The sequence below is a fragment of the Pteropus alecto genome, unplaced genomic scaffold, assembly GCF_000325575.1.
Source record: "Pteropus alecto unplaced genomic scaffold, ASM32557v1 scaffold45, whole genome shotgun sequence".
Lineage (NCBI taxonomy): Eukaryota > Metazoa > Chordata > Mammalia > Chiroptera > Pteropodidae > Pteropus > Pteropus alecto.
Window position 1 is genome coordinate 21,291,510 of NW_006442491.1, and position 12,274 is coordinate 21,303,783.

The window sequence follows — 12,274 nt, forward strand, 5'->3', positions numbered from 1 at the left end:
CGGGCTGTGAAGGCAGGGTCGCTGGGTGGGGCGGGGCTAGAGGTGGGGCTCTGGGGTCGTAGGGGCGGAGCGGTGGGGTTTGCGGCAAGAGGCTCGGTAATGGGTCTGAGGAGATGGAGACGTGGGCTATGAGCAGGAAGAAGGGCTGGGATGGGGCTAGGACAGCCACAGAGGATATGGCATGGCATGTTAAGTGGCTCCTTGGGGAATATTACAAGGGTCACGGATTTGTGAAGGCTGGAATGGAAACCTGGCCTTCAACAATCCACTTCTACACTCTCTCCTCAGACTTACTCAGGCCTTTTCTGTGTCACCATCAACCCCTACAAATGGCTCCCGGTCTACACGCCCTCTGTGGTGGCCGCTTACAAGGGAAAGCGCCGCTCGGAGGCCCCACCACACATATATGCGGTGGCAGATAACGCCTACAATGACATGCTGCGCAGTAAGGGCCACCTGGACTCCTCTCCCTCTTCTTACCCAAGACCCTTACCCCAGCTCTAGGGAAGCCTCTGTAAAGGACTATTTCCCTCCACTTGCATTGCCCTCCTTTAGAAGCTGCTAGACACTCTAGCATAGCCATTCTGTCTCCCCAAGTGGTAGCTGGCCTGCAGTCTGGAGGATCCCATCTGGTCCTTCCCATTTCTGGCCCTGGATGGTGAGAGGCTGCCCCAGTGCCATGATACCCAAGGTGTTCCACCTGTGACTGGTCCCTCACCTTGACGAACTTCTCTATTTCCTTCTCTTTCCTCCAGACCGAGAAAACCAGTCCATGCTGATCACGTAAGTGTGAGGTTTTGGGGATGGGGTGGGAAATACTGTCCATCTGGCAGGAAGGGAGTGGAACTAAAATCATTTCTCAGGGTTGGTTCTAAAATGCTTACGCCAGGACTTTTACCACCTGGAGCCACTGTCCCAGCTGAAGCTAAATTGGAGCATGTTCCCTGTCTCCATTCTGGGCAGACATGTTAAGGGTGATGGGCAGGGAAGGGAAACCCAAGCATCAGAGTGATCACCAGCCCTGATACCCCTTCTCCCCAGGGCTTGGAATCTTCTCCCACCTTGATCTTTTGGGAGTTCTGATTGCCTCAAGGGGGAGGGGGGCAGATTCCTTTCCCTTTCCTCCTTACCATATCCTTATCTCTGAATCTTATTTCTGATCCTTTGTTTGCCCCCATGGGAAAGTGGTAGAATTCTTACATGCCACGTTCATGTCCAGCCAAGCTAATATGAACATTGTATATGTGTGTGTGCGTACAGTTTGGTGATTAAGAGCAAGGCCTTTGAAACCAGAAGGACCTGGGTTCACGTTCTGTGTTCACTTCCTGCTGGTGGTGCCCTTGGGCCTCTGGGTGTCATCAGTAAAAGCAAAACAATCCTACCTAGCTACCATGCAGAGCTATAAGAAGTCAGTGAGTTGGTGTACATGCCTGTCACACAGCAAGTACAGTCACATCACTTCTCTGAGGCCCATTTCCCTACTCATAAAATGGGGGTGATAATGTTGCCTACCTTACAGGATTTCTAAGGCTTAAATGAGCCAATACAGGTAAAGCACTTGGCCCAGCCCTTGGCACTAAGTTAGTGCTCAGGAAACAGTGACATCATGTGTGTTCTCATCTCACAGAGACGGTCTACACTGGCTTGCTTTGTAAATAACTCTAGCACCTCTGAGGGCTGATCTCTCCGAGAGTGGGGGTTTGAGTTGGGAGCTGGCCTGGGAGAAGGCAGAGGGGCCCTGCTTGCGGGTGTGGGACATTGGGGGGTGGGACGTTGGGAGGAATTAGATGGCCACATGGGTATTTGTGACTCATATTTGTGTCGTCCAAGCGGAGAGTCGGGGGCCGGTAAGACGGTTAACACCAAGCGGGTCATTCAGTACTTTGCCATCGTCGCTGCCCTGGGAGACGGGCCGGGCAAGAAGGCCGTAAGACTCGCCCACCTGGGCGCTGCCCCCCACTGCTTCTCACTGTTTTTCTTTTTTTTTTTTTTCTTTCTCTTCCTCCTCCCACCTTTTTTTTTTTTTTTCAGTTGATTCCCCAGAGCCTCCAGCCCTGCCTGAGCCTCCCACCCTGGTGGGGGACTCTGGCCTGAGCAAGGCTTGACCAGAGAGGCTGTGGCCACCTCTGCCACTCTGTGTGACCCAGTTCTGGGCCTGTTTCAATGTTTCACAGAGGGATGGGGCCACATTTCTATTCCTAAACTTTTAATATATTTTTCTGTCTCATCGTGACCTTCATATTTTTGAAAGAGTTTACCAGATAGGTCGCTTTTACTAAGAAGTGATTGATTTCTTGGTTTTCATGCACTTAAGATGGTTACCTGCTGTCAGTCAAACAAGCAGGAAAGCTTATGTGGAGTTTTAGCCAGAGCGAAGGGTACCTGTCATTCCCAACAGCCAGATTAGGGGGCGGTTTTGCACCCTGTGACTTCTGCATGTTTTTTTTTAATTTCCGAAACAATGGGGGACCAGTGTTTTGTTTTATCTTTGTTTTGGATTCCAACATTTGTTCATAGCCTCTGGGCCAGTTGTTCAGAGCTCTCCCTCTCCCCCATTCTACCCCAAACCTGGCTGTCTTTTCTTTCCAGAAGCCCAAGGCCTCCTCCTGCACAGCCCCCACTCCTGCTCCTGTTGAGCCTTGCTTTATTCTGGGGCATTTTTTTTTTCTTTTTTCCACTTTAAGTTTATTTCATTTTTATTTTTGCCTTTTCCTTTTTCCCCTTTAATTTTCTTGGTATTTGATTTTTATTTCAGTTTTGGTTTTTTTGTTGTGGTGGTGGTTGTTTTTGTTGTTTTGTTTTGTTTTTGCTGTTGACATTTTGGTATTCATTCCTTTTTCCCCTTCCTATCCATTTTCTAAACCCCTAAAGTGTCTTTGAGGATGCTGCAGAAAGTTGGGGCTCGGTCCAGTAACAGAACCGGAGGGTAGGGAGAGGCCAGAGTTAGCAGTGCAGGGGCAGGGCAGCCCTGGGCAGAAAGGAGCCTGCACCATGTAGTCCGTGGGGGGGGAGTGTCAGGCAAGGGAGTTGGAGAAGAAGGCTGGCCCTCAGGGGCCATGGATGCCGGAACTTAAAAACCTTATCAACCCCCCTCCCTTTTGCCCCAAATTTGACTACATCTGCCAGAGGGAGCCCTGTTCAGAAGCCCTGGCCATGAGTGTGTGCAGTGGAGCCTGGGCAAGGGAGGTGCTGCCATTTCTCTCCTGCCTCCATCCTCCCAACAATATCTCTGGGGGGATTTTTAAGTCGTGGGCTCCCTGGAAGTGAGTGAATAACCAACGTGCCCTGATGGCATGGTACTTGTCACTCTAGTATCCATTCCTTTTTCCCCTTTCTTTCCCAGCTGCTGGGATCCAAGGTAGGGAAGAGAAGGAAAGGAAAATGGAGGGAAGACAAGGAGAGGAAATGGGGTCAGGGGATCCTCTCAATTCAATGAGTCCCTCTAGGTGAGACATACAGGTGGCTTTGGGTGCCATGGGAGGCAGATGCCTGGGCTCAGTGCCTGTTCTGCCCCCCTCTTACTGTGTAGCCTTGAGCAGATCGCTTCCCTGTTCTGAGTCTTAGTTTTCTCATTTGCAAAATAGGGTGATAATATGCACCTGGAAGGTGCACCTAATCACAGTACAAAGGAGAAGTGTGGAGAAGAGCTGTCAGAGGGAGGTGAGGGTAGGAGATTTAGGCAAAAGATCTCTACCAGCCACAGAGCATCAGGGAAGCCTTCCTAGCGGAGGAGGCATTTGAGCTGGGCTCTGAAGGGGAGTAGATTTTAGCTTCTAGGGCTTGGGGCAGAGGCCACTTCCTGGAGCGTGGGAACTGTGGGGATGCGGAAGAGGCTAGGGACAGAGCTGGGGAGGTGAATAGGAGACCCCCAGACACAGCCCCCTGCCTCAGGACCCTGACTAGGGCCATGCTTGCTCCTACTTTCTAGCATTTCTCCTTGTAACAGTCCTGGGAGGGAGAGGCATGGGGTTTGGGGTGGGAGGCTATACACTTGGGTGACTAACATTCACTGTCCTGCTAACCCCTGGCCTGGTCAGACCTCACACCCTCTTACTTTGTCCTGCCACCCCTGGCCTGGTCAGACCTCACATCCTCTTACTTTGTCTTCCTTCTCCCCCCAGCAATTTCTGGCCACAAAGACTGGGGTAAGTATGGAGCCAGTATAAGTGGGGCGGACAACAATTGTGAGGTCCTGGGGACCTCCCCATTTCCCTTTTCCAACCAGAGGTTGTCCGGAATGGGCTGATACCCAGAACCGAGCTGCCACCCCTGACCTGGTCAGACCTCACACCCTCTTACTTTGTCTTCCTTCTCCCCCCAGCAATTTCTGGCCACAAAGACTGGGGTAAGTATGGAGCCAGTATAAGTGGGGCGGACAACAATTGTGAGGTCCTGGGGACCTCCCCACTTCCCTTTTCCAACCAGAGGTTGTCCGGAATGGGCTGATACCCAGAACCGAGGCTGCTCTGGTGTCCCAGTCAGTGAGCACCTCTCACCCCTGCAGGGTACCCTCGAGGATCAAATCATTGAGGCTAACCCTGCCATGGAGGCTTTTGGCAATGCCAAGACCCTGCGGAATGACAACTCGTCCCGCTTTGTGAGTGGCCACAGTGGGAGAGGTGGGTGGCTGGAGCAGGACCAGCAGCAAGGAGACACAAGGTCGGGGGAGCGGTCAGCAGATATGGCAGCTCCAGCTTGACCCCCTGACTGAGGCTGCTCCTCTGCCCACAGGGCAAGTTTATCCGAATTCACTTTGGTCCCTCTGGGAAGCTGGCATCTTCGGATATTGACAGCTGTGAGTTCTAGGGGAGAGTGTGGGAGGGCGGGGATGGGGACAGAGGCCTAGGCCTGAGTCTTTCCTCTAGGATTGAGCATCCATCATCAAGTCTTTGGGGCTCCTACCTGTTCCAGGTCCTTCTTTCCATCCCCTGGCTACTGCCCAGCTCAGACCACCTCACCCCTCACCTGGAACATTCCACCAGCCTCCGCATAGTGTCCCAGCCTTCATTCCTCTCTTTGACCTTACAGCCAGTGACCTTTTCATGGATACTAGTTTGACTACATGGTGTTCCTGGTTAGAAACTTTTTCTAGATCATACCATCTTAAGATGGAGACCCAAATCTTTATTTGGCTCGTCAGACTCTTCATGATTGGGCCTTTACCCGACTCTCGTCTTTCCTCTGGCCCTAACAGGGTGGGCCTGTACCCTTCCTGCCCCAGCCTCATCTCTACACGTCAAGTCCCCATCCTTCCTGGAAGCCCCTCCTAACACCTTTCTGGAGTTGTTGCCCATCCTGCCTCACCCAGCCCGGCTGCACAGACACCAAGTGACCGGGCCCATGCACAGAGGGGCCCCCACACTGATCACTCCCCACCTTGGGACGCATGGCCAGGTCATGGTAGATAAGCTTGGGCATGTGGTGGCAAGGGCAGGGAATGTCGCAATTTTTGCCCTGACCGACCATGTGTAGACACACGGAGACTCCACTCACACACACAGACACACCAGCACTGCTCTGGAGGAAAGGTGCGTGGTCATGGACGAAGGAATGAAAGCATAGATGAAAGAACGGGCAAATGAATACCCCCCGCCCCACACACACACACCCACATTTACACTCAGTTACACCCAGTGCACAAATGAATACACATTCCCACACTATGACGTGCACAAATGGAGAGACACCCTTCAGTATGTGCTGGCTTGTGTGCATACGGTGCCGCTACACACACCCCTACCTCTCACCGACACCTCTGCCCGGACCCCCTCAGCCCTGTTGGGTGACCCATTCTCGCCCCACACACACCCACATTTACACTCAGTTACACCCAGTGCACGAATGGATACACATTCCCACACTATGACGTGCACAAATGGAGAGACACCCTTCAGTATGTGCTGGCTTGTGTGCATACGGTGCCGCTACACACACCCCTACCTCTCACCGACACCTCTGCCCGGACCCCCTCAGCCCTGTTGGGTGACCCATTCTGGGGAGGTGCAGGAGATGGTAGGTCAGTGCCTCCCTCTCTCCCAGATCTCCTGGAAAAGTCACGGGTGATCTTCCAGCTGCCTGGTGAGCGTGGCTACCACGTCTACTACCAGATCCTCTCAGGGAAGAAGCCAGAGCTGCAGGGTGAGGGCCAGGGATGGGTAGGGTGGGAGTCAGAGCTCACAGGGCTGGGCACGAGTAGGGCTGCCTGGCCCCTTCCTGGCTCCCGTCAGACCAGAATGTCTGTTCCTTCACGTTCCGGGGTCTGTGACATCCCATTTTCCTCCGAGCCCCTTCTGTTTCTCCCCTCCTTTCCTGAGACTTCTGGTTATGGGTGAGCCCTCCCCTCATGTTAGGGATCAGACCCCTTAGTGCCACTGCCCTTGTGAGGTTGTCCCTCCTGCTGTCCTGAGACTAGAGATGCCTCATCCAGCACCAAGGGAGGACCAATGACTCTCTAGGTCCAGTTCCCCTTTCTTGAAAGCCCCTCGAGGGCAGAGTCTGGTCCTCCCTGTGCCCCAATACAGGGTCTGAGCCAGAGAGGTGGCCATGAGCTACGGTGGAGACATGAATGAGACATAGGGAATGGGGCTCATTTCTCAGAGAACCATAAGGAAAGAGAAGCCATGGACATGGATTTGGCATGAGAAACGCTACAGTGAAGTCCTGGGGCTCTAGAGTCTCCTGTGGGGCTGACTCCCAGAACCTACCAGGCCAGGATCGGGGTAGGAGGCTAGCTGGGTGAACACAGCCAGACCTGCCTTCTCCACCCCATGTTCCCCAGACATGCTGCTTCTGTCTATGAACCCCTATGACTACCACTTCTGCAGCCAGGGTGTCATCACCGTGGACAACATGGATGACGGGGAGGAGCTCATGGCCACTGATGTACGTCTGTGGTGGGGGCAGAGCGGGGAGTCTGCAGTGTGGGCCACGTGAAGATGGGTGGAGATTGAGGCAGTTTCAATGCTCTAAGCTTGGCTAGACCCTGGAGGAGCCCAGAGTTCTCTGATCCCGACATCTCGGGCTGTCTCCTGCTGCAGCATGCCATGGACATCCTCGGCTTCAGTGTGGATGAGAAGTGTGCCTGCTATAAGATCGTGGGTGCCCTTCTGCACTTTGGCAACATGAAGTTCAAGCAGAAGCAGCGGGAAGAGCAGGCTGAGGCTGATGGCACCGAGAGTGAGGATTCCTGACCTTGATCCCAGCGTCCTGTCCGTGACCGTTACTCTAATTCTTGTCAACAGTCTTTTACATCAGTCTTACCTGGCCCTTATTGTAATCTCTGACTTCTCAACTCCATACTATCACTTTCCTGAGCTGTACAATTTGCTAGCCCTGAACTTGCCCCTTGCAACCTCTCTATCCTATCACCAGGCTAAGGCCAATTGAGACCCTAGGTGCTCAACTTCTTAGCTGCCTCCTCCTCATCTCACCCATGTGCTCTGCCAGGTGCTGACAAGGCTGCCTACTTGATGGGGGTCAATAGTGGGGACCTTCTCAAAGGCCTTCTGCACCCCCGAGTGCGTGTGGGTAACGAGTATGTGACTAAGAACCAGAGTGTGGAGCAGGTAAGCTGCTTGCAGGCCGGGGCCTACTTGGAGACAGCCTAGGCAGGGTCCCCTCCTTGCCCAGTGTCAGCCTAGCCTTCCCAAACTTCCAGGTGGTGTTTGCCGTGGGGGCTCTGGCCAAGGCCACGTATGACCGGCTGTTTCGGTGGCTGGTATCTCGGATCAACCAGACACTGGACACAAAGCTGCCCCGTCAGTTCTTCATTGGAGTCTTGGACATTGCTGGTTTTGAGATCTTTGAGGTGAGAGCTGGCCCACACCCCCAGGCTCTGTTCTCTCCAAGATAGGGTACTATGAGTTGGTTGGGGTAGGAGCTCCAGGCTTTTGCCTGGGACATGGGTGAACTCGCACATCCCTGTTCCTCCCTGTCCCCATCCACGAGGAGGCCTGCTGAGTCCGGCCCCTCCTTTAGTTTAACAGCTTTGAACAGCTGTGTATCAACTTCACCAACGAGAAGCTGCAGCAGTTCTTCAACCAGCACATGTTTGTGCTGGAGCAGGAGGAGTACAAGCGGGAGGGCATCGACTGGGTCTTCATTGACTTCGGCCTGGACCTGCAGCCCTGCATTGACCTCATCGAGAAGGTGGTGCCCAGGGCAAGCTCACTGCAATGAGGAGAGTATGTGGGTGCAGTGAGTGAGCAGGAGTGAGTGTGTGCTTGTATATGAGCGAGCACGGCAGGCGCGTGATTGTGCATTGAAGTAAGCTTGTGCATGTGCGTGTGGCTGGGACCATGTCTCTACATGTGTCTGAATGGTAATGTGTGCAATAGGTGTGTTGGAGAGTAGGAAAGCATATTGGTGAGTATGTGTGAGCAGTGTGTGTGTGTGACTGTGTATTCCAGCACATGGACAACAGCCCCTCATGGGTGGACATAATTTTGCAGTTCACAAGGTTCTGTTGCAGCCACAATTTCGCTGGCCCCTCAGAACTATCCTGGGAGCAGGGCAGAGTAGGATGTTCTGGCTTATTTATTTGCTTGTGAGACATTGCATATATCTCTCCATTGTACAAAGAATGGAGGAAAGAAAAATCAAGGAAAATTTGAAAAATCAGAAGTAAAGGGGAAAAAATGTTTCCTCAATTCTAACGCAACCAGAATCTCGACACTTTGGTCAGTTTTCCTCCAAGTCCTGTATCCTGGGCATCCGTTTTCTCTTATAGACACAGACTCATTTCTCCTCTTTTTCTCTAAAAATGTATTTTGAACGTTGAACGTTGTTAAAGATGCAATAGTTCACGCAGCAGATGATTTTCAGACAATGAGTTTCTGTAATCTCTTCCTGTTGTACATTTAGGTGGTTGACTGTTTGTTTGCTGTTAAAGCAGCAGAAAGTATTCATTTCCCCATTTTGCAGGTTAGGAAATTGAGGCTTAGAGAGGCCTAAGGGCCCCACAGCTAGTAAGTGAGGACGCCAGAATTTGAACTCTTGCTTTTTTTGAATGTACCGTGTGCGAGTGTGTATGAGATCACGGAGGTGGGGGATAAGTGAGTATAGAGATGTCAGTTTGAGTTCACCCACTTCTCATAAGAAAAGAACTCAGCTGCAAATCGTGCAGAAGGGGGGCTGGGACCACGCCACAAACTTTTCTGTCTCTTAGAAGACAGGGCTCCTGGGTGCGGGTCTGGTCTCTGTTCTTTCAAGCAGGTGGCTAAGGTGCCGGTGGTCTGGGCATGCTCCCAGGAGGGGCTTTTTGGAGGATGGGCTGGCTTGTTGGAGGCCCTTCAACCTTGTTCCCTGTCCCCAGCCACTGGGCATCCTGTCCATCCTAGAGGAGGAGTGCATGTTCCCCAAGGCCTCAGATGCCAGCTTCCGGGCCAAGCTCTATGATAATCATGCAGGGAAGTCACCCAATTTCCAGCAACCACGGCCTGACAAGAAGCGCAAATATCAGGCCCATTTTGAGGTGGTCCACTATGCGGGTGTGGTAGGTACCTACTGGAACCCCAGCTCTTTACCACTGTCCTCCTCTGGGTTCCCCTGCCTCTGCTCAGCACTTGTCTGATCTCTGCTAGGTGCCTTACAGCATCGTGGGCTGGCTGGAGAAAAACAAGGATCCCCTGAATGAGACAGTGGTCCCCATCTTCCAAAAGTCTCAGAACAAGCTCTTAGCTACCCTCTATGAGAACTACGCAGGCTCCTGCTCCAGTGAGTACTAGATTGCCATTCTGCAGGGAACTCACAGAGTGATGTCCCCTGGAGTGACTGGTTCCCATGTCTCTTCTAGCTGAGCCCCCCAAGTCTGGGGTGAAAGAGAAGCGTAAAAAGGCAGCATCGTTCCAGACAGTTTCCCAGCTGCACAAGGTGAGGCCCAATCAGGGCCCCATGCAGGCCTCACCCTATAGCCTGCAGCCCGTCCTCACTCCCCACTCTGTCCCCTGCACCCTGGGCGGGCGGCCGTTAAGACTTGCAGTGATGTTTAACTCCTCTCCACGTGAACATCACAGCAAGTCTGTGCTGCTTCCCGTCCCCACGCTGCCTGGGCAGGGTTTGGGGATGCGGGGAGCCACAAGGGCCTGTGGGAGGGATGTGGGGGCATTGGGTGGGGGCGTGAAGCCCTTGGTGATGGTGACAGGGACCCATTCAAACAGAAGAGGGCAGAGGGTCACAGGAACAGACTGAAAGGACACACGGAGGCACGCGGAGGTGCCTGGCTCCCAGTCCTTAACAGGCTGATCCACTGCGATCTCCAATTCTGCTTCTCTGCCCTGTGTGCTTTCTCCCCTCTCCCCACCTCCAGGAGAACCTCAACAAGCTGATGACTAACCTGCGGGCCACACAGCCCCACTTTGTCCGTTGCATTGTCCCAAATGAGAATAAGACCCCAGGTAGTCACCCGGGGGCTAGGTTGGCAGGGTAGGGGGGACGCTGAAGGGAGGGACCAGGGCGGGCTGGAAGCTGGGCCTTCCCCCTCCACAGAGCCTGCACAGCCTCCAAGTGAGCCCAATGTGTGGACGGTTAGTCTTTCTTTGGGGCATGAAGGTGTGTCCATTTCCTTTAACTTTTTCCTTTAACTCCCACCACATCCAGGGGTCATGGATGCCTTCTTGGTGCTACACCAGCTGCGCTGCAATGGGGTTCTGGAGGGGATCCGGATTTGCCGCCAGGGCTTCCCCAACAGGCTGCTCTACGCTGACTTCCGGCAGCGGTGGGTGTCTTCCTGTTTAAGCCGGGCTCCTCCCCAGCCCCCTCTACACAGCCACCTTCCTTCTTCTTTGTCCTCCACCCCACATTTTAGAGCCAAACAGACAGTTCCAATCACTGAGGAAGATGCAGGGGGCCTGGGGAGGGGGCTGGGCAGGCTTCCCAGTGGGAGATGGTGGTGGCCGAGACCAGAGGGTGGGCTGAGGGGAGACACAAACAAGCTTGGGGTACATACTGGAGGTGCAGCCAACAGGCCTTGCTGATGAGTCAGATACAGAATAAGAAAGAAAAAGGCGAGGTGACTCCCAGGTGTTTGGCCTAAGCAGCTGGGGAGTCACTGGTAGAATTGCTGAGATACCAAAACAAGGTTTTTTTGATTCAATGGTGGTGGGAGGGATGGCTGGGGGGAGGATAGTAGACTGAGCTCTACTTTGAACATGTCAAATCTGAAATGTCTCCAGCAGATATCCTAGAAGTGAAATTGAGGGGGAGACTAGATTTATTAAGCTGCAGCTCAGGGGGCAGGCAGAGCTGGAGGTAGATTTGGGAATTGAACGAGGGTTCGTGTGGATTTTATGTAACACCTGGCACTTACTGACCACTCAGTCAATACTCTTAGCTCCCTCCCCTTCCCTTCACCTGTTTGATTTTGACAAGCTACAAGCTGCATAAGTTCCCTCCCGTTTCAGAAGTGACCTGTGGTCATCCATGCTGACCGTTATACATGTGTGTCCATACAAATACTGTACACATGGGTGCGTGCACACACACACACACACACACACACAGTGTGTGTGGGTTTGTTTTGTTCACGTAACCATATGTCTTGGAGGTTTTTCCTTATCAATACTCGTAACTCTGCCTCATCACTTATTTTAAAAAATTAAGACTTTATTTTTTTAGAGCAGTTTTAGGTTCACAGCAAAATTGAGGGGAAGGTATAGAGATTTCCCATATACCCCTGTCCCTACACATGCACAGCCTCCCCCGTGATCAACACCGCCCACTAGAGTGGGACATTCGTTGCCACTGATGATCCTACACTGACGCGCTGTTATCACCCAAAGCCCATAGTTTACCCTGGGGTTCTCTCTCGGTGTTATGCATTCTTTGGTTTTGAATGAATGTATATGTAGTGTCAACCATTTTGTTATGGCTGTAAAGTATCCCATAGTAGTGAACCCTGCTTTCTTTATCAGTCCCCTAGTGAAGGGCCTTTTGTGTTTTTAGGGTTCGCCTTCACACTATGGCACAGCCAATCTGATCTGTATGGCCCTGGACACATGTGCAAGCGCGTCCACTTTAGAAGTAGATGTGCCAGAATTCTTGCTCTTGTTGGTTAGAATTCTCTCCCAAATGTTTGTGATATGCTATACGATATCACCTTTCTATAATTTTTACATTCTTAAAAAAAATTGTGTAAGTGCCACATGCCTTTCATAAGAACTACAGCCTCTTAAAGAACTTGACTACCAGATGCATTTAAACACAATCCAAAGTTCTTCAGCAGAATGCGCCCAGCCCCGGGGTCACGGTGCCTCCCCTGCCAGCTTGTTCGGTGTGG

The 12,274-nt window shown here is 52.4% G+C and overlaps 1 protein-coding gene across 1 annotated transcript in view; it reads left to right on the forward strand.

The window, feature by feature from the left end:
- Positions 1–12,274, forward strand: part of MYH7B (myosin heavy chain 7B) — a 24,106-nt gene that overhangs the window by 2,220 nt on the left and 9,612 nt on the right. The window contains exons 4-20 of the mRNA XM_025039722.1: positions 289–445; positions 756–783; positions 1,831–1,927; positions 4,122–4,145; positions 4,505–4,597; positions 4,732–4,795; positions 6,040–6,138; positions 6,779–6,882; positions 7,038–7,176; positions 7,447–7,565; positions 7,658–7,807; positions 7,978–8,148; positions 9,314–9,493; positions 9,582–9,714; positions 9,794–9,870; positions 10,307–10,394; positions 10,597–10,714. Coding sequence (XP_024895490.1) covers positions 289–445; positions 756–783; positions 1,831–1,927; positions 4,122–4,145; positions 4,505–4,597; positions 4,732–4,795; positions 6,040–6,138; positions 6,779–6,882; positions 7,038–7,176; positions 7,447–7,565; positions 7,658–7,807; positions 7,978–8,148; positions 9,314–9,493; positions 9,582–9,714; positions 9,794–9,870; positions 10,307–10,394; positions 10,597–10,714 — 1,841 coding nt within the window. The remainder of the gene's footprint in view (positions 1–288; positions 446–755; positions 784–1,830; positions 1,928–4,121; positions 4,146–4,504; positions 4,598–4,731; positions 4,796–6,039; positions 6,139–6,778; positions 6,883–7,037; positions 7,177–7,446; positions 7,566–7,657; positions 7,808–7,977; positions 8,149–9,313; positions 9,494–9,581; positions 9,715–9,793; positions 9,871–10,306; positions 10,395–10,596; positions 10,715–12,274) is intronic.